Here is a 22270-nt window from a genome sequence, read left to right as displayed (position 1 = left end):
CTCTTCAACCAGACCCATAGAGCCAAAAATAGAAACAAAGCAGCAAGAACCCATGCATGCCCTTTATGGGAAGACATTGGAAGGAATGCAATGAATTGTATAGGATATGGATTTTAGAGGTGCGTTTGTGGCACTTACTGGAGTTGCAAATGTCTGGCATCTCTGTATTTTGTTTCAGAGCGGTTTAGAAAGAGACAGCCTCAGACCACAAGGGTGCCTCTCTGTATCCTTCCTCTTGTCTTTTAGCACTCTCATGTATGACACTAATGGAATAAAGCTTTCAAGCTAGCAGGAAGATCAATAGAGATTTTATAGGGCTAGCAAGGACTTTGAGCATTGTGGCATATGACTCAGTTTTCTTTATAAAAAATGAAAGAGATTCAAATTAATACTGGAAAGTCAGCTGAGTCATTTAAAAATGGTTATTTTGCCATGGTAAAATAAAAAATGGTATAGTCAATCCTATCTGCTAGTTACCTAGGATTTCCAGTTTTTTAAATGTCGGAAATTTTATTTTATTTTATTTTTTTTAATATTTTATTTATTTATTCATGAGACACACACACACACACACACACAGAGGCAGACACAGGCAGAGGGAGAAGCAGGCTTCACGCAGGGAGCCCGATGTGGGACTCGATCCTGGGTCTCCAGGATCAGGCCCTGGGCCGAAGGCAGGCTACCCGCTGAGCCATCCAGGGATCCCTAAATGTCGGAAATTTTAAATAGATTATTTTCATTGTGTTCTCAAGTAGTGAGATTCCCTGTACTTTGTTTAAAAAAAAATAAAAAATAAAAAAAGATTTTATTTCCCATTATTATAATGGAGAGCTTGGGTTTTGTTTTGTTTTGTTTTTTTAAAGCTCATATTCACTTAATTCAATGGTAACTTGAAGGGTATTCAGTCTCCTGAAACTGTCATCTAAATCCCAAAAACACTGAGAATTACCACCTCATCCAAAGCTAAGTTTTACCCTAAAAACCATACCAATAATCCCAGCCTACCTGAGGGTCCCCAGGAGGTGTGACTGTAGCCGAGTTGGAAACTTCTTGAAACCAGCAGCTGAGCCAGACTTTGCACCTCAGAACCCCTTTCACCAAATTAACATACATTTACTTTCCCTATTACTGCTGTGTGAGCAAAGCCCTGGGGAAATAGACACCCAGTTTCCCCACATTTGTGTAGGGAATAAGGAGAGAGAGAAAAAAAAAATAGTTTCAACCATTTATTGAGCCTTATGGTAGACCCAGCGTTCTCATTAATTTTCACAGCCCTGGAAGTAAGTGTTGTCCCTCTTTACAGACGGAAAAATTAAGCCTGAGAGGTTAAGTTATGTGCTGAGATTCACACGCACAGCCAGGTCAGCTGACTCCAGATCACACACTGCCTCCTCCAAACTTCCAAACACACTGCCACACCGTGGAAGTGCTGTGGCTGGAGGAGGTCCAGGACCTCAGTGGAAGAGCAAAAGAGAGAAAATGAATGAATGTGTGTTAAACCCCTGTTGTGCGCTAAGCTCTATGACAGAGTCTCCCCGTGTATCTTCCCCATTCACCTTCCCATCTCCCAGCAGCCCTGTGGGGGAGGCTGTATGCCAACCCCCACCCTCAACCTCCAACTCAGAGAGGTCAAGAAACTTCTGAAGGTCACCTGAGCCCAGATCTGTTTGAATTCATATCTTCCCTCTTATCATGATAGAGTGTTAACCAGAGGGTTTTGGAAAAATGAAGGTTCTTACAGTGGCGGAAGGAAGACCAGAAAGAAAAGCAGAACGGTAACCTGAAAACCTTAGATGAATGTCCAACCTAAAGGTCAGAGATTATCAGTGTATAATCTTGGACTAAACAGACTGGCTGACCATCCTTTAAATTACTTTTGTTTTCCTAGATTAAGCTGTCAGTTTTACGTGAGGATAAAAAATTTTAAGATTCTAAATGTGTCTTGTGAGGAGTAGGACCCAGAAGATCTTTTGGGATAGCAACAGATTGCTGAGATGCAGGTGACAGTAAAGAGAGCAGGCACATGAATGTTCAGCTGGAGCAGATCCAGTAGAAGTCAGATGTGGATAAATTGGGATTCAAGTAACCAGACCTCCAGTTTTATTGAAGTATATTTTTTATATTTTAATTTCAAGATGATAAATTATAGCACCCCCCGAAAGAAAGCTTTTATTGGGGATGATTTGGAAAAGTCAATTGGACTGACTGAACGTGTGTTGTAGTCTTTTTAATCTCCTTCATGGTGGACTGTTACATAATATTCAGTTAGAATTGATGTTTGTTGTCAGGACCTAGGGGGACACCGCAGATATGCAATCACCAGAGAAAGATTAAATGATGTCAGATATACCAAGGCAAGAAAGAAATGAATACATTTGAAATACATTCTAAACAAATGTTTGTTTGGTTTTTTTAAGGTTTATTTATTTATTTATGATAGACATAGAGAGAGAGAGAGAGGCAGAGCCACAGGAGGAGGGAGAAGCAGGCTCCATGCTGGGAGCCCGACCTGGGACTGGATCCCGGGACTTCAGGATCGCGCCCTGGGCCAAAGGCGCTAAACCACTGAGCCACCCAGGGATCCCTAAACAAATGGTTTTAATTCTTTCTCAATTAACTAAAAATAATAGAAGATCAATAAATAGCTTACCAATTAAGGCTTTATTTACTCTGTGCTGGAGGTAGCTGTATAACAAAAAGAAAATTTTAATCCTAGTATTCCAAGTGATGTGTAATATTTTACTAAGATCAACTTGCAGAATAAAAAGAAAGGTTCTTTTTTTTTTTTTTTTGAAGAGTGATTTCTTTTATCTTTTAGAGAGCATGTGTGTGAGCAAGCACAAGTGGAGAGAATCTTAAGCCGACCCCATGCTGAATGCAGAGCTCAGGCCAGGGCTTGATCTCACAACCATGAGATCGTAATCTGAGCAGAAACCAAGAGTCCAGTGCTTAACTGCTTAACCAGCTACCCTACCCAAGAGCCCTGAGAAGGGTTGTTCTACACACAGTGAGCAACAAAGTTTCCAAGTATAGTCAATTTTATCTCTGGAGGCTGTCTCTAAAGTTGTGATACTGTACACCAAGACTAGTTAGTATGGGTTTCACCTGCCACATGGTGATAGTTGGCAACTCATTTTTGGCAAGTGGGATGAAGATACCCAGCATACTTTCTAGTTTCCCTTCTAGATCAGTATCAGTTCCACTCATACTCCCTTATGACTTGTCCCCATTCTCCAGGGTAACTATATACACACATAACCTTTTCCAGTGGTAGCTTGCCTGGTAAAATTGCAGATGGCAAAGTTCTATCAGAAACCACTGAATGAGGCCTTTTATTTGCTATCTGCTCATTTTTTCCTGTATCTTTTCACACCTTCCCTTGTTAAAAAAAAAAACTCAATAGATACAACATAAACCAATCGATGTCTGTGTCTGAAGCTGTTATTTAAAGCAAACAAATAAAAAAATTAAGCAATATTACAAGAATTGTGTAAGATATTTTACTATTTAATCTATGATTTTCTGTTTTCATATATATTTTTAATTAATTTATTTTAGACAGAGTATGTATGTGGCAGGTCGGGAGAGAGGAGGAAAAGGAAAGAGAATCTCAAGCAGATTCCCTGCTGAGCACGGAGCCTGTTGCAGGGCTCAATCTCACAACCCTGAGATCATGACCTGAGAAATCAAGAGTCAGATGCTTAACTGACAGACCCACCCAGGTACCCAGTAGTCTTCGATTTTCCATGCTAATATGATATGTAACTAAGAGCCACAAAAATTTGGTGAATCCCACATTTAGAGGTCAAAAGTAAGTTTAGGGAACTTTTTTTAGTAATTTCTTCTTAGTACATCTTGGGAACAATTTTTAAATTTAGTCTTCTTAAATTATAATTATCACACCTTTTAAGTTTCAAAAACTTGGACATTATCTAGAAAATAGGAATTATTTTCTTAAATTTCCTTAGCTTCAAGGAGAGATAATATGTAATGTGTCCAGGCACAAGGGCTGCAAACAAAGCAGGGTAAGGAGTGCCAAGTGCCAAGTGGCATGGGTGCTATTTTAAACAATTCAAGTGGATTTTCTAATGTCCTATTTGAGCAGAGACCTCAAGGAAGTGAAATCCACGTGGGTATCTGAGATAAGAGCATTCCAAGCCCATGCAAAGTTCTGGGATGGACTAAATCAAAATGACTATAGCAGAGTAATAAAGTGGGATAGTGGCATAAGGTAAAGGCCGAACCATATGCTACCTTCTGGGCCATAATGGAGACCTTAGGTTTTACTCTGAGCAGGATAGGAGGTGTTGGAGAGATTTGAGGAGAAGAGTGACACGACTTGTGTTTGAATGGGATCACTCGGGACACCTGGGAGGCTCAGTGGTTGAGCGTCTGCCTTTGGCTCAGGACATGATCCCAGAGACCTGGGATCGAGTCCTGCATTGGGCTTCGTGAATGGAGCCTGCTTCTCCCTCTGCCATGTCTCTGCCTCTCTGTGTGTGTGTGTGTGTCTCTCATGAATAAATAAATAAAATCTTAAAAAAAAAAATCTTTGAATGGGATCACTCTGGCTGCTAAAATGAAAACAAACTAAAGGGTATCGGTGGAAGGATAGAATGGGTAAGAGGATATTGTAGTCACTCAGGGAGATGACTAAAAAGGTAGCAGGAGAGTATGATGTTTTATAAGAGTTGAAAGAACCTAGTAATAGATTGAATATGGGAAGTTACAAGTCAAGGATGAGTCCAGGGTTTGGGGCATGATCAACTGGAAGGGTAGAATCGCCTCAATTGGTGGAGAAGACTCAGTAGAGCAGGTTTTAAGGCAGAAAGTAGGAGGGAGAGAAACTCATGGGCTTGGTTTTTGACATGATTGGTATCTGAGATAGTAGCAGACTTTTTAAAAATATCCTTTGAAAATACATTAAATAAAGTAATATGGGTAAAGTCATGTTTAAAGTATGGGATCCTGTACTTGACATAACCAAAGAATTACCTGATATTTCTTCCCTTCATTCCTTTTCTAGAATACATCTTCCTTAGTCTCTGTAATAATCTTTGTTATTGAACTTTTTGTCAGAGCCTTTTTCAAAATCTTAGTAAATTGTATGCCCTGGTTCCTTTTTGGTGACCCACTTGGTTTTGTTCTTGGAATTGCTCGGTTCCTAATGCATGAACTTTGTAAGAACTAAGATCAGAGGCTTTGGATACCAGTCAATGTAGTTGCTTTATCTGTGAACTGGGACCACCCACAACCTGCCACTGCTGCCACTGCTCGAGCTACGGCATCCAACACCTAACATCCAACTCAACATCCAATTTGAATTTTGGATGTGTCCTTCCCACTGAATGGGCCAGAGTTGTAATGGCCTCATCTTTCTATTTCCTGAATCTAGTCTAATACCTGATACAAAGATTAGCAGTAAATGTTGAATAGGTGAATGTTTCTGAATACATTTTAAGAAACTAAATACAGTCTTTTCTCTTTTGTCTCATTTGTGTAGCACCTGAAAGCCACAAAGTGCAAGATAAGAAAACTGCTGCCTCCAGCCGGCCCTCTGCTATTTCAGGACAAAATAGCAACTACTCAGGAAATAAACCAGGTATTGTGCATTACATTTGCTGTTATCCCTAAAGCCTAGCACCAAAAGGATTTAGGAGAGCTTGGTTCCAGTCCTGTTACCGAAACACAAACACTCATACTGCCTTGTATGTGTTTAAGTCTGAGAATCTCTTAAAGCCTTGATTTTCTCTTTTTAAAATGGAGATCAAAAAAATAATAAAATAAAATAAAATAAAATAGAGATTCAAATACATGCCCTGCTTACCTCTCAGAATCATTTTGACAATCACTGAGATGATGCATGTGGGTGCATTGTTTACTGTTAAGCAATGTATAAGAGGTAATCATTTTCCTATTCTGTTTTGAAATGATGCATACGACACATTTTTTTTGTATCTGTGTGCCCACCATTATTGCCTATCTTTTTTGTGACATTTTCCAAAGCCATTTAAGGAAATCTTCACATGTAGCAAAGCTGGTACAGAATTATGTTTTTGTTCTCTATTCCCTGCAATGATTGTACACCTACACAGTAATTTCATTTAATAGCCTGTGATTCATGGTCTGTTCCACTCAGTGATACAAAGAAACAAACAGCCTGTAAACATAAACAGTTGAATAGACAATGCAGTAGCTTCTAGGTATCCAACGCCCTTGTGTGGTCCGTGGGAGAGACCAATGTCCAGTGTAATGGTAAGCAAACAAAGGAAGGCAACAGCAAATTGAACCCCCCCATGAGGACCTTGGAAGCCTACTTCATGCAGCATCCAAGACCGAAGTCACTCAGGAACAGTGAATCAGTGAAAAGAAAGATGGAAATAATTCTTGCTAGCCTCAAAGATACATTTCCTATTGTACCAAATTTGGGGGGGGGGGGGGCAGGGTTTCCATGTGGGAAAAGATCTTAACAGAGCAGATAAATCTGGCTTATTGCTTAGAAGAAGGACAACTAACAAGTATTATTGCAAATACTGCATGAGCAGCCATTAAAGAAAAATGATGTGTAGTTTCAGTGGAATTTTAATTAGCAGGCTAAGATTCCCCACTTCAGTTTGCCTTTTCATCCATTCATTTATACACCTACCTCTCAGCTACCATCTACTACTACTTATTGAGTAATTGTCCTGTGCCTGGGATCATGAGAAGTACTGGATGAGCAAAGCAGAGCTCCTGTGCTAATAGGCCTTATTCTAGTGAACTTTCATTCCTTATACCCAAGTGAGAATCCTTGTGGAGGTAGAAGTCCATTAGCATGAAAACCTCATTGGTTTTACCATGGGAATCCAACATAGCTAAATGGTATGTGCTGTTTTTCCCTTGTTTTAACTATGTTCCCTGTGCTATACCTTATATCCTGTGACTTAGTCATTCCATAACTGGAAGTCTGTACCTTATATTCCCCATTTTACACATTTCCCCTACCCCTCTCCTCTCTGGCAACCATTCAGTTTGTGTTTTTTGAGCATCATATGTCTGCTTTCTTGTATATACAGATAAGTAGAGGTACCTAAGAAGGTCTCATTTTTACAACCACAATGTTGTTTTCCTCAGTATCTCCAAAGGATGATAGAGGTTTCATGTTGGAGGGTGAGGCTTGAGTAAAACCTTTTATTTTTATGGGTTATAAGTCATGGGAATGTCTAGAGCAATATATTAATTTTCATTTTCTGGAATTTGGGTGAAAAAAAGTAAAGTATGTGCTAAATTTGGGGATATTTTGAGTATTGCCCTCACCTGATACAGGCATCCTGACCAAATGATTTATTGGGGTCTCTTTTAACCTGGTACATTTTAGTCAAATGTATCTCCAACCTTTACCTTCTGATACTTAAAATTCATTGGAAGACTCTAGAACATTTCTTTGATGTTAATAACATTCAAGTTTTTAATATTTTATCTTTAAAAAATATATGGAAAGCCCTTGTGGTTTATAAGTCTGGGTACATTTTGTTTCATGTTATGACATGACAAGTGAATGTGAATACTTTGACACAGACCAAAAGAAACCATTTGTCAAGTCACAATCTGTCTATGTCTACAGAGGAGGGGATGGCTCTTGAGGATTCCCTCGGTCACCTCCAAATGATTTGGAGTGTGACCTAGTTAGAAGAAAACACTTGCATTTTCTTCATGAACTATATACATATATATATCCTTGAGAAAAGCAGAAACTCAAGTTCATTTAAAAAAAAAATCCCTCTTAATTCCTATCCCTTTATCACCCTCCACCACAAGTCTTTAAAAGAGCATTAAAAACTTCATTAGTGTTTATAAATCATTTCCCTCACAGAGGAATGCAGGCTTTGGAGTCTTCCAGGCCTTCTCTGGCTGCTACATCACGCCATTATAATGACTCCCTGTGTCATCATGTGTAAAAGGTCATGGGGTTGAGCCAGGAGGTCTGGTTTTAAGAACTAGCTTTGACACTTCACTGTGCCACCTTCCTCAATCATGTACATTTCTTCATTTGGAAAATAGGCTTAAGAACTTGCCATTGAATGAAGAAATGCTTGGCTAGCTCATAGAGCTATTATGAGGAACCAAATGATAATGTATGTGAAAGAGCTTTGTAAAATGCAAAGCCCTGAAGTTATTTACTGTATAAATGGTAGTTATTCAGATGGAAGCCAAAGCCTAGTGAACTCTTGGGAAAGCCTTGTCAAGGTCAGTTGATGTCTTTGAGAGAGTTGAATCACTGAGTTCCAGGTTCATGCATGTTATTGAAGACAGAACATCAGGAGCACCCCCTCTCACTCTTAAAAGTGCCCCAGTTTGGGTGACCATTCCCCCCACCTTCAGTTATTCCAACAGGTGGTTGAGTGCAGAGTATAGCTGCAGGTGGACTCAGATCAACATTCCTTTGCTCTGGAAACTGTTCCTTCTGACAATGTTAGATCTATCAGGAAATGATGTGAAATGTTCACAATGTTAATTTACCTTCTATACCTTGATTTTTGTTCCAGGGAAAAGTGATATGAGGATGGAGATGACAGGGAGACAAAGAATTCAGAAAATTCACTATTTACTAAGAACTATTCAATTCCATTTTTTTCCTTTTTGGAAAGATAGCTTTAAATATGATTTTTAAATTAGTTTTTGCTTATTAAAACTGTGACTGCCAGCATTTATATTTTTTTAAGTCTGTTATCAAATACAAGATTGCTATTCTTTTGCCCCATTGGTGCATGTTAGTGGAAGTTTAAAGGCTCTGAAAGTTAGTGAAGGTTGTTTGCTCATTCGTTCAACAGATACTCTTTTGAACTTGCTGAATATTTACTGAACGTTCTCCTCCTGCCAGATATGGCCCTGACCACTGGAAATAAGCAGGGAACAAAACCAACAAGGCTTTGTTTCTCCCCACCCCCATTCACACCATTTTAATCTGCCACAAATATTATTGACATTCTAGCACCAAAGTGACTCTCTCTCAATGTAATCAGAAGGATGGAAACAAAATTTGTGTTTTTTTTTTGTTTTTTTTGTTTTTTTTTTTATTTATGATAGTCACAGAGAGAGAGAGAGAGAGAGAGAGAGAGAGAGAGGCAGAGACAGAGGCAGAGGGAGAAGCAGGCTCCATGTACCGGGAGCCCGATGTGGGATTCGATCCCGGGTCTCCAGGATCGCACCCTGGGCCAAAGACAGGCGCCAAACCGCTGCGCCACCCAGGGATCCCGGAAACAAAATTTGAATGCCTTGGGGCGCCTGGGTGGCTCAGTCAGTTGAGTGTCTGACTCTTGGTTTCAGCTCAGGTCATGATCTCAGGATCCTGAGATGGAGCGCATGTTAGGTTCAATGTGCTTGGCATAGAGTCTGCTTGAGATTCTCTTTCCCTCTATTCCCTACACTCCCTAAAACAATCAATTGACCTTTAAAAAACAAAACAAAACAAAACTGAATGCCTTTTTCCCTTTACAATTCAACATTTTTTAGTGCCAGATTCCCAAAAGAATCAAAATCATCTAGCATATCACAATCACCATGTCCTAATTCTTTACTTCCTTAAAATCTGATTCCAAATGAGTAGTGATTATCATTTCAGAACTGACCTCAAAAGAAAGTCAGTGGAAATTATTGCACTTGTAAGCATAGGCCTTATTTATAGTGATTAATTAATATATTTGTGCAGCACTATATACAGCCTTCTTTCTTATATATTATATGATCTGGCAAGATGCAGTTTGCTATACATAATGAGCATAATCTTCATATGAAACAATATTACAGAAGTCATCTCTTGCACTGCTAGTTTCCAACCATGTGTCTAAAAGGCAACTATTACAGTGCATAATTGGATTATTGATACCAGTTACTCATTTGAGGCTCTCAGGATTGGTTTGGGTAGAAGAAGGTAGGTGAGAGTGTGTGTGTCCCATACATACATGGTTATTAAAATGCTCCTTTCAAAATTATTTCCAAAATTTTACATGAAATTTGGCATGTACTTGAAAGTAAGCTAGAAATGTCACATCCTTCATATTGATAGTCTGTGACAGAATTTATAAATGTAATTCAAAGTAGCTAAACTATTTTTTTTAAGATTTTATTTATTGAGGGCAGCCTGGGTGGCTCAGCGGTTTGGCACCGCCTTCAGCCCAGGGTGTGATCCTAGAGACCCGTATCGAGTCCCATATCAGGCTCCCTGCATGGAGCCTGCTTCTCCCTCTGCCTGTGTCTCTGCCTCTGTCTCTCTCTCTGTGTCTCTCATGAATAAATAAAATCTTTTTAAAAAAGAAAGATTTTATTTTTTGAGAGAGAAAGAAAGCACGTGAGTGGGGAGAGGTGCAGAGAGAGAGGGGGAGAGAGAGAGAATCTCAAGCATGCTCCATGCTGAGTACAGAGCACTTGGGGTTTGATCTCGCCACCTGGAGAGACCTGGCTCATGACCTGAGCCAAAATCAAGAGTTGGACACTAAACTGACTGAGCCACCCAGGTGTCCCTAAACTATTTTATAGGCTTTCTATAACGTGCTTATGCATCTTTTTAAATAAAGTTGATTTTGAGGTTTTTTTTTTTTTTTTTTTTTTAGTTTTTTAAAAAGATTTATTTTATAGAGTGTGCACGAGTGGAGGGAGGAGCAGAGAGAGAATCTTCAAGCAGACTCCTCGCTGAGTTTGGAGATCAACTCTGAGATCATGACCTGAGCTACAGCTAGGAGTCTGATACTCAACAGACTGAGCCACCCAGATGCCCCTATTCTAATAGTTTTTTTTTAATTAATTTTTATTGGTGTTCAATTTACCAACATACAGAAAAACACCCAGTGCTCATCCTGTCAAGTGTCCACCTCAGTGCCCGTCACCCATTCCCCTCCAACACCCGCCCTCCTCCCCTTCCACCACCCCTAGTTCGTTTCCCCGAGTTAGGAGTCTTTATGATCTGTCTCCCTTCCTGATATTTCCCACCATTTCTTTTCCCTTCCTTTATATTCCCTTTCACTATTATTCATATTCCCCAAATGAATGAGAACATACACTGTTTGTCCTTCTCCGATTGACTTATTTCACTCAGCATAATACCCTCCAGTTCCATCCACGTTGAAGCAAATGGTGGGTATTTGTCGTTTCTAATGGCTGAGTAATATTCCATTGTATACATAAACCACATCTTCTTTATCCATCATCTTTCGATGGACACCGAGGCTCCTTCCACAGTTTGGCTATTGTGGCCATTGCTGATAGAAACATCGGGGTGCAGGTGTCCCGACGTTTCATTGCATCTGAATCTTTGGGGTAAATCCCCAACAGTGCAATTGCTGGGTCGTAGGGCAGGTCTATTTTTAACTCTTTGAGTTTTATAGTTAAATAAGTATTTGTGAACAGGTAAACCTCATTGTTTAAGGAATATTACTTAAGTGGTAATCACTGAAGGTCTCTTCTGACTTCATTTTGACTTGTTCTCAGATAGTTCTTTCTTGAAAATGCCATTTGCCATGCTATCATTTCTTTTCATCATTTCTTTTACAAATGAAGTAAAACACCCCTGTGTATAATCCTTAACCAAGTGCCTGAGCAGGAGTCCACATGCACATTTTCAGATTTCAGAAGTAAACCTTTTGGGGCCAGGAGCAATGTTTTCTTATACAAAAAATATTTGAAATCTCATAATCAGTAAATCTGAAAAGTAATCATCATAGTAATTACTGAGGTGTTTTTTGGTTTTGTTTTTCTACCAGTTTTTAAAAATCATATCTTGGGGGCCCTTGTGTGGCTCTGTTAAGCGTCTGCTTTCAGCTCAGGTCATGATCCTGGGGTCCTGAGATCAAATGTCACCCCACCCCCAGTCTGGCTCCCTGCTCAGCAGGGAGTTTGCTTCTGTCTCTCCCTCTGTCCCTCCCTGCCTTGTGGTGTCACATGTTCCTTCTCTCTCTTCTCTCTCAAATACATGAATAAAATTTAAAAAAAAAAATCATATCTTAAATGAAAAGTATAATAGCCCTCATTCTTGCTCATGATCTCACTGCCAGGTTTCTGCTTGCTTTTGATAGGCCTTTATACAGTTTCTGTTGCCCCTCAAGGTACAAATTCTGTAACATTTAAGAGGCACTTTAGGATGTAGGGCCTTTGAATTTGTTGATAAAGCACTACAGTGCTGTCTAAAATATTGTTCCACTAGGTTTCTGTTTTTAATGTGAGATCTTAAAAATATGTTCATTTAAGAGAGAAGAAAATAAACCTGATTTTAAGGTAATTATTATCATCATCATTATCATTATTATTTTCTTATTTATACAGTAGCAGAGTGAGCCCGTTACTGTAGCTCTCTGTTGGGAACCCCCAGCAATGTCTCCCTTGAGTGCAATCCAGAGTCCTCACGGTGACCAGCGAGCCCTGTGCCCTGGCCCTTGCCTGTCTGGCCCCATTGCTTACCATCTCACTCCATTCCAGGCTCTTAATTTTTTTTAAATTTGTTTATTTATTTATGATAGTCACACAGAGAGAGAGAGAGAGGCAGAGACACAGGCAGAGGGAGAAGCAGGCTCCATGCACCGGGAGCCCGACGTGGGATTCGATCCCGGGTCTCCAGGATCGCACCCTGGGCCAAAGGCAGGCGCCAAACCGCTGCACCACCCAGGGATCCCCCATTCCAGGCTCTTAAATCTACCCACTTCTTGAGCACATTAGGTGCTCTTACTATCAGGGCTTTTGTGCTCGCTTTCCATCTCCTGGAATATCTGCACATCTGGCTGTATTGTTTCCATCAGGGTTTTGCACTTGAAAGTTACCATCAATTAGGCCTCCCTTGGCCCCTGTCTAAAATGTTAAACAATCCTTTCGTACCATGTCACAATCCCCTTTATTGCTTTGTTGTCTCCTTAGTAATTGTCTCAATCTAACATTTACTACATTTCCCCCCTTTTTTTTTCATTTTTTGTTTTTAAAGATTTTATTTATTTACGAGAGCATGCTTGAGGAGCGGGAGGGGAGAAGGAGAGGGGGAAGCAGAAGAAGCCTATGCCCTGAATGCAGATCCTGGGATCATGACCTGAGCCAAAGTCAGATGCTTAACGAACTGAGCCACTCAGACACACCAACCCTCCCCCCTTTTTTTTCATTCTATATCTCTTTATTTATCCTCTTTGTAAAATTCTCCCTGAGTAGAATGCAGTCCCCATGAGGACAGAGTTTTTATTTTTTTCTTGAGTGCTTTCTTTTCAGCACATAGAATGATGCCTGGTGCGTCAACAAGTGTTCAGTGAATGAGTTTACTGAGGCTTATGTGCGAGGCACCATAACTAAATACCATTTCGCTATTTCATTTAGTTCTTACAGTGATGTGAGATTGGTTCCACTTCAGTTCTGTTTCTATTCTCATTTTGTAGGTAATAAATAAAAATCTGTGAAACCCATGCCCTAATTAACTTCAGACTTAGAGAGTTGGTGAGTAACTCCGCCAAATCTACGCAGCAAGTGAGAGACAGAACAGGAAGTGAACTCTTGCCTGGGTGACTCCAAAGCTGGGCTTTTTACATCCAACTGATGAACATCTATTCAGTAGGAGGAATTCACTTAGAATTCTATTTGCTGTTGAGGAACAGACTTTTTAAAGCATAAAAGTTCACTAGCTTAGAAACACAAAGCATTGTATATACTGTTGGATAGACAGTCAAAGGCTACAGTTATATTTTTACATCATAAGTTTTGGGGGAGAACTGTGTGTCTTTTTATTTAATTTTTAGAAATGTTTTTCCCATTTTTATTGAACTCAAACCACCTGTATTGTGAAATGATCACCACAGTCAGGTTAGTTATCATCCATCATCTCCTGTAGATACAGGAAAGAAAAAACAAGGTTTTTTTCTTCTTGTGGATCCACTTAGGATCCACTCTTTCATATAATGTTTTTGAACAGGAGAAAAATGCTTGGGAATTCTCAGGAAAATTATAGTAATAATAAAGTGTATCACTGAAACTGTAGTCATATAGAGCAATTTTTATAAGACACAGTAATATTTTATTCATCAAATTTACTAGACAAAAATCATTATTAGAAAACCTGCTCTTCTGCTCATGTGTTTTATCTCCTTTTCAGACCCTCCTCTCGTGCTACGGGTTGACGACCGGCAGCGGCTGGCCCGGGAGCGACGTGAGGAGCGTGAGAAGCAGCTAGGTATCCATCCCCAGTCCTCATCCAATCCTTCAGGGGCGCTGTTGTTGAGATTTTACTTTTCATCTCAAGGCTAATGGACACTTACCATTGAGCACATGGACATCACTATAATAACCATGCTGTCTAGCATGCCTTTATGAGTTGTACAGATGGATATGAAACAGAGTTTAGAAAGTGATCGAAACATAGGGACTCAATTTTAAGGAACAGGAAGGCCCAGCCCAGGATTAGGGTCATTTTGCTTCTTTTATTGTAATCACAGTTTAATATGGCATTGGAGAGAATGTATATATGAGAGGCACACATACACAAGGACAGTAACCTTATGGTTCTTTTTTTACGTGAACAGTCATGAGACTGTGTACACTGCTGGGGTACTTCCTGCTTTCTATGTTAAAATAAGGCTGCTGTTGAATTAATAGACAGATGCAACCAACATGCTGCCAGAAAGAGTCCAAGACCTAGTGCTGAGCTGTCTGATTTTTCTTTTGCTGCCTAAGGTCTTTGTGAAAAGTTAACAACTGTGGTACTGCCATCTAATCACCTGGAGAGCTGTGTCCCCAGGACGACCTTACCAGGAAGCCAAGATCAAAGCACCATTGTCTTCTAGAATATTGAGCAAGGATGCTAGTGCTAACTCCTCCTTTACTTTGATGTCCATTTATGCAAATTGCTAAAGCAGGATACTCTCCTTACGTACCTTGGAAAGATGAAATGTCTGGTCAGTGTGTCCCGGTGTTTCAAGAATGTCTCTTTTATTTGAAATTAGGACTGATTTAAGTTGCCCGCATGTTCCAAGTGGATGACACATAATGTTTCTAGAGTTCCACTGTGTTTTTTATAAGAGTTTATGTTTCAGTTGGAGAACCCAGCACCTGTACTGCATCTTTTCTATTGTTCTTATCCACACATTTGTGAAATTCATTGGAAGCTGGTTTTCAGAAGTCTTTTGATGTTATTTACTTCTTCCAACACAGGCCTTATTCTCTCCTTTGCCATAATGGTCATGTGAGCTCAGTTATTTTGCTGCCAAGGTCTTTTCGAGCTCTGCTGCTTTTATGCCCAGACTTTCTGCCCAGGCTTGAAGTTTCCTGTTGCTGACAAGCTTCCCACAGGCTGGTAGGTTCCTGGAGGCAGGGCTGTCTGTGGCCATCAGGCTTCTGCTTTCCCAGAAGTGCTCTGCAGCCTGGATATCTTCCTCCTGGCAGCTATGCCCACTGCTCTCTGATTCGGGCTGGTTTGACAAGTGGATGAGAACGGAGGAAAAGCAGAGCTACCCAAGCAGAATGAGACTCCAGATGAGCAAAAAGAAGGAACTGCCCACTGTTCTGAGATGGCTGGTATTTGCATTCTGTCTTTGGATCCATCCAGGATTAGTCCTTGAGTCCTCTCCCCTCTCTGCCTCATCCAGCTGGGTCAGGTCTTACACTATCAAATCTCTCCTTCAAGTTGCAACGTGGATTCCTATCTGTTTGAGCAGAAATAGCTCCAGAGCTCAGGACTCTACTCTTTTATGAATGAAATCCCATTGTGAATTAGCTTTTACACATTAACTCATACCTTTCTGTTTGGGTTTGTTTTTCAAAGCCAAGCACTATTAGTGTTCTTGCAGATGCATGAACATGAAAGTCAAAAATTATTTTCACTTCTTATGCTATAAAGTTATAAGACCTTTAGCTTTGGGCCTGTGCACGCCTACAAGTTGCCTAACTTTGTATGTTGAGCAGCTCGATTTTTGTCTTAAGATGAAACCCCTTATTTTAATTCATATCCACAGGGCAGAACATTACTTACTAATTTATAAATTCAAAAACCTAATTAGCCAAGTATTGTGTTCGAAAGATAGAGATTGAGACCCAACCTTCAAGGACTACCTGTAGTGTAGTGGGGCAGGAGATAAACCCACAGCAATTGTAATAGGAGGTGGTATTGAAAGGGTGTGCACATGGGTTGGTGAGAACCCACAGAAGCACCTAACCAGTCTACAAGTGTCATGTGCTATGAGGGTTTCCCACTAGAGGTTGTAGAAGTGCTATCCAGGAGGATGGAAGAGACTGTAGAACAGTGATGCAGGGATAGGTGGGAAAAGGCATTTGCTAAAGAGACCCATCATGCTCCTTGGATTATATCATATGGGTCAAAGTAATTTTCAGATGATTATATTATCATGTTATTGCAACTTGACTATTTTGGTGAGCCAGCATATAATATACATAGTTTATTTTTTCTTTCTTATCCCTGCCATGTTAAATATCATAGTTTCCTTAATTCTGATCTTTTATTGTTGTTGAAAATCATAATTTTAATGAAATACATTAGTCCTAATTTTTATTTTTTATTTGCACTAATTGTATTTTCTTTTTAAAATTTAAAGCAGTGTCTTTTTGCCTAGTTTTTTCTATTTAAGCCATCACAGCAGCAACTAAATCTTGAGAGGCTCTCTTCAATCTTCATAAAAACATGAGTAAACATACATGTAAGCACACATACATATATTTGTAAAAGTATCATCTAACTTAAATTGTGCCTTACAGTATATGAAGGTGATTTCCAAAAAAATCTTTAGTACTAAAAATCAGAGGGCACACCTGAGCAACTACCCTTAAGCTGTGCTTTGCAAAAACTAGAATGGCAGTGGAATATTTAAAAAGAAGGGGTGAGGGCAGCCCCGGTGGCTCAGCAGTTTAGCACCGCCTTCAGCCCAGGGCGTGACCCTGGAGACCCGGGACTTCCGCATCCAGCTCCTTGTGAGGAGCCTGCTTCTCCCTCTGCCTGTGTCTCTGCCTCTCTTTCTCTCTGTGTCTCTCATGAGTAAATAAAAAATAAATTAAATAAATTAAAAAAAAGAAGGGCTGAGGGGCTGTCACTCAATAACAGAGCTTGGGCTGTGCTTTTCAAAAGCAAAAACAGTTGGGAATGCCAACTGTTACCAAGCTTTCGAACTTTAAAGCTTTTCAAGTTAAAAAAAAAAAAAAAGATTGGAATACATTCCATAAATTCCAATAAAGCAAAGTTTTTTTATTTATTTATTTATTTTATTTTTTTTTTTTAAGCAAAGTTTTTTTAATGATTGGCCATGGTGATTGATTATTCACTGTTGAATGTAGATTGAAATTGACATTGAAATCATTAAACATTTTTGTTTTAATCCACATTTTTGAAAAGGCAAGGTAGGAAGAATAAAGGTTTTTGTTTTGGATGGCATGTCATGTTTGTACTATTTTGCAAACAGGGAGGACCTATTAATAACTTTCTGTGGGTTAAATCTCTGAGTCATGCTTTAATGCTTTTATGGTAGGATTGTATCATGTGGCTTGTTCTTTCTACGTTATCCTTCAATTTATCACATAAAACCAGGCATAATTCTTCACTTTTGGGACTGTTCTGTCCATTCAAGTGAGCACACATACTCTGAAGTTTTATTTTTCTGTCTTAATATCTTTAGTGATAATGAAGGAATCTCCCTAACTACTATTCCATCTGATTCTGTTCAGACCATTCCTTCAAACTCCCTTCTCTTGACTTCTGTATCTTTTTCACCATCGCTCTTCCAAGCTTTGATTTTTTTTTTTTTTTACCTAAGGGGGAAAAATTCATTTGTCCTCATTGGTTTCATCTCCTTTTTTGACGACATGGGTCCTCTACATTATTTTTGCTCATAAGATAGTAGGTGCTCCCCATTATCTAAAACTCAGCTTCTGTACAACTAACTTGCTCATTGACTTTCATTCCAAAACTGACTCCTGTGGGTCATTTTATGACTCCTATAAGCCCATTGCACCAATATTTTTCTGGCTCCAAGAAATTCTTTCAACTGTTTTTGGTATTTGCACTGTTGGTGGAGGCACTGGTATCTTTCTGACTACCAGTCTTAGCTGTTGGACCTTTTGCCTTATAAAACATATTTTCTCTTTGGTGTCCCAGTGCTAGGCACTGACTAGACTCCACCCTGACCTCTTGGGCCATTTGAAGTTACCAGAGATTGGTTGGACTTAGCCTTGTCCTCAAGCTGGAGCTTCAGCCGTCTCTAGCCTAGTGGGCAGCTGGGAGTTACTACCTTCTCTCTGTCCCTCAATCCAGTTAGTCATGAGAATAATTGACGCTATCTTCAAACTAAAGCTCAGGTCCATGCCTTTGAATTTGCTGCCGGTGCTGTCATCCCCATCTAGGCCTTCATAAACTCATGTCTTAATCACCAGAACTAGCTCATAGAAGGCCTTCATTTCTCCGGCTGTGTTACAGTTAGCACCCCTTCCCTCTTTTTGAAGCCCTTCCTAGTTTTCATGGCCTTTCATGTTCTGGAGATTTGATCATTTTTTCACTCTACAGTCTATTTTGCATAACATATTTTAGCTCACATTCTGATGCTGTTTTATGGCCTACTGAACTTTTTCCTGGTTGGATTTTATTTAACTTCCTGGTTGCATCTATTTTAAACTTTTAAAGGGTGTGACTGACTATAATTTTCTAATTCTTTGTATCCCAATACATGACATGGTACTCATTATTAAGCAGGTAGTGAATATTTGCTGTTTCTTTACACTTTCATGAAGTCTTTCATGAAATAATAATAAACAGAAAAACATTTTTTTAAAGATTTTTATTTATTTGGGAGCATGAGAGAGAGAGAGCACAAGCAGAGAGAAGCAAATTCTCCACTGAGTGGGGAGCCCAACTTGGGGCCCGATCCTAGAACCCCCAAGATTGTGACTTGAGCTGAAGGTAGACAGTCAACCAACTGAGCCACCAAGGCACCCCCGAAAAACATTCAACATTCCCTTATCACATTTAATAGCAAAATAACACCATGGTTACACTTGTAATTGTGTGGGCCTGCCATAATTGTTAATGTAATTTATTTTTAAAAAATATTTATTTATGCAGAGAGAGAGAGAGGCAGAGACACAGGCAGAGAGAGAAGCAGGCTCCATGCAGGAAGCCTGATGTAGGACTCGATCCCGGGTCTCCAGGATCACACCCTGGACTGCAGGCGGTGCTAAACTACTATGCCACCGGGGTTGCCCATAAAATGGCATTTATTTTATTTTTATATCATGATAAGTTAACTTAAGGAAGGAACTGAGAAACTCTAGAAAGATAGAATAGAGGATTTTCTTTCAGCCAGAGCACATTTAAGCATGTCCTTAATATTACTCTCAACATCTGAGCATGTGTATTTTACTTACTTGTTTATTGTCTGTCCACCCCGCAGTGGGACATAAGCTCCACAAGAGAAAATATTTGTGTCATTTTGTCATTTCTGCAGCCCAGTACCTATTAATAATGGTGCCTGGCACATAGTTGATGTCTGACCATTGCTGTTGAATATTAAATGAATAGTAAGTCTATGTGTGTTTATGTAAGTAGAGATGAATACACTAGGTATACTGCAAATTAGTTAAGACATTACCAAATTATGAGATAATACCTGCCTAATAATAATGGTTCAATCAAACAAGTCTTAGATTCTTATTAACTGTTTTCTCACAGGAACAAGGACACAAAGGTCATCTATACCATGGTTCTGCCTTAAAACTGTCTGATTTTTATGTATGTTACAAAACTAATAGTCCTACGATGTGTTGACAAATTCAAGAGAATATATAGGGAATGTTTAGCAAGTGAATAGTCTTCTGCACGTGGGGAGATACAGAGTTCCCCTTTTTAAAAATGGTACAAATTAAGTTTGAAGTACTAGCATGAATAGAGTCACATTCCCAACGGGGACTTCAATGACATCATGAAAGATTATCAGAGAATTATATGATTGATTCATATAGCTCATGAAGAAAAATTTGAGTTTAAAAAATCTTTTCTTCAATTTATTCATAGGGGTTTTGTAGGTAAATTCAAACTTGTACAAGAGATCTGTCACAGAGTGTTAGAAATCACTTAGATAATATAGAAAAGATTTTGACCTGTAAGCAAACGTCAATTAGCTTAATTTGAGTTTCTTTCTGTAGATAATTTTACTAGACTTATTTGCCCATCCAGTCATAGCTCATTTACTTTGCCTTTTTTTTTCCTTCTTTAAATCTTCTTAATCTCAGTGCATTGTCAACACAGGGACAGCATTGTTAATAAGAGCATGGTCAAGAGATAAATGATCATTTGAGCCTGGCTTGAATGTTCATCTCAAAAATGTTGTTGGGGGATTAGGACTAATTAGTAAACAACCAATAATGCTGTAGTGATTAGAGTCGACAGCTTCACTTGTGACTCTAATCACTACAGCATTACTGGTTGTTTACTAATGTGATTTCACATCTCACATTATTCGATTAGCACAGTTGTTGGTTTTGACAAGACTATCCACAAAAAAATACAAGCTTTGGGAAGGCATTCTTTCCAAACCAAATTGCTACTGGGTGAAACTTTGACAGACCTGTGGTTAACCTTGGCATCTGGTCTCCTGAAGTTGTCCCCTAATGAACACAGTGTACAAAAGCCCTTAAGACTGTCAGGCAGGCTATGAACAGCTTAGGGATCTGAATACATGGTAGTGAGAGGGATGTGGACATGAGCACATAACCACAGTATCATGAGTCAAGCTCAGGACTGGCCAGAATAAATGCTTGTTGCAGGGTGGATTTGGTAACTCAGAGGCTGAAGCTTTACCATAAAATGAATGAATCATTGTGACTAAGCAGCCATTATTTCTTTCTCTCAAATTGTCTTTGCCTTTGAGGCTAAAGATGAAAAGATCTCAAAATCTGAAAAGTAGGGATCTTGTAAACAGATGATGATAAAGACTGAGTAACATTAGAAGATCAGAGTCTTCACATCGGGTAACCAATTTACTCCAATCTCAAGAAGGAGTTTAGTTCCTGGAAGGTGTTACAAATCATGTCCTTCAACATAATGGCTCATTGTTTGCTTCTAGAGACAGACAGTCCAGAGTTTGAGTTCCATCTTCACCGCTGACTTATTGTGAGACATCAGGCAGGTTACATCACTTCTCTGTGTCTCAGACTTCTCATAATAAAGTGAGTTTAATAGCAGTGTCTACCTCACTGAGTGGCTGTGAAGATAATGCCTGAAGATCACTTGGTGTCAGCACAAAGTAAGAGCTGAAGACATCTCACCACGGTGATGATGGTGAAAAGATGAGGATGGCAGGCCACGTGATGCCAGATACTGACTTAGATGCCTAGGATTGAAGAAGCCTAATGTTTCTGAGCTAGGGGAGGCAAGGAGGAGGGGGGTGGTTATATTTCCTGGTCCAGGAGGGCTCAGTAAAGCAGCCAGGTAAGGAGGATGGCAACATTTTTTAAGAAGTGAAAGTGGGTAAGGGTTGAAATAACTAAAAGATTCCAAGGACGACCGTTGATTTGTATGCTTTGGCAAAACTCCATCTACTTTAGCAAAGATTGAATGCTTCTTTAAGCCTGGCCCTGTAGGCAGGAGTCCTGGATTGTATTGCTGTCTTATATCAGAAGTCCTCAGCCCATGTATAAAGGAAGGCTCTTGGTAGTCCGCAGACATAACCTGCTATCCCAACCACTCAAGGACATGTGTGGTGGGCATCCTGCAAGGTCCCACTTGTTACCAGGCAGTTCTCCAGTATACTAGTCCAATGAGAGGTGAGTGGAAGAGTTTAAGTGACTAATTGAGAAAGCTTGGGATTAACACTAAGGCCTACTGGAAGTCACAGTCCTTTAAGTCTTCAGCTTGTTCCTCAGATTTACTTTGAAATTGGAAATGCAGGTAATCTCAGTAATTGTTGAGATAAAGCATAAAGATGAATATACTAACACTCAAAATCAAAACAAAAAGAAACCTAATTGTAATCCCACACACCTCAAAGGTAAAAACAAAAAAAAATCAAGTCCCAGGAGTTAACTGGAAAAGATCTTGGAGATCATTTTGTATATACTCTCTAATTAGAGGTCAGATAGGATAGGTTGGCTCATTTTCCCAAGGTCACACAAAAGTAGTACCAGAACCAAATCTTGTACTCAGATATTTGGCACTTGTCACTTTTTGATTCTTCATTATATTATTGGCTATAGCTGGTACCCAGTAATACCAGTAACCAATTTGTATCCTTCCAATATCTTAATATGAAAGTGAGACAACAGTCCTGAATGTTTCAGAGAT

At 39.5% G+C, this 22270-nt stretch overlaps 1 protein-coding gene across 5 annotated transcripts in view; it reads left to right on the top strand.

Annotated features, from left to right (window-relative positions):
* The window catches only part of MAP7 (microtubule associated protein 7), a 181077-nt gene that overhangs the window by 114558 nt on the left and 44249 nt on the right, over nucleotides 1–22270 (top strand). For all 5 annotated transcript variants that reach the window (XM_041739472.1, XM_041739477.1, XM_041739465.1 and 2 more), the window contains exons 2-3: nucleotides 5504–5602; nucleotides 14093–14170. In XM_041739472.1, the coding sequence (XP_041595406.1) occupies nucleotides 5504–5602; nucleotides 14093–14170 (177 nt within the window). The remainder of the gene's footprint in view (nucleotides 1–5503; nucleotides 5603–14092; nucleotides 14171–22270) is intronic.

This window comes from Vulpes lagopus, chromosome 2, assembly GCF_018345385.1.
Source record: "Vulpes lagopus strain Blue_001 chromosome 2, ASM1834538v1, whole genome shotgun sequence".
NCBI classification, from domain to species: Eukaryota; Metazoa; Chordata; class Mammalia; order Carnivora; family Canidae; genus Vulpes; species Vulpes lagopus.
This window is presented reverse-complemented; position numbering and strand designations above follow the sequence as displayed.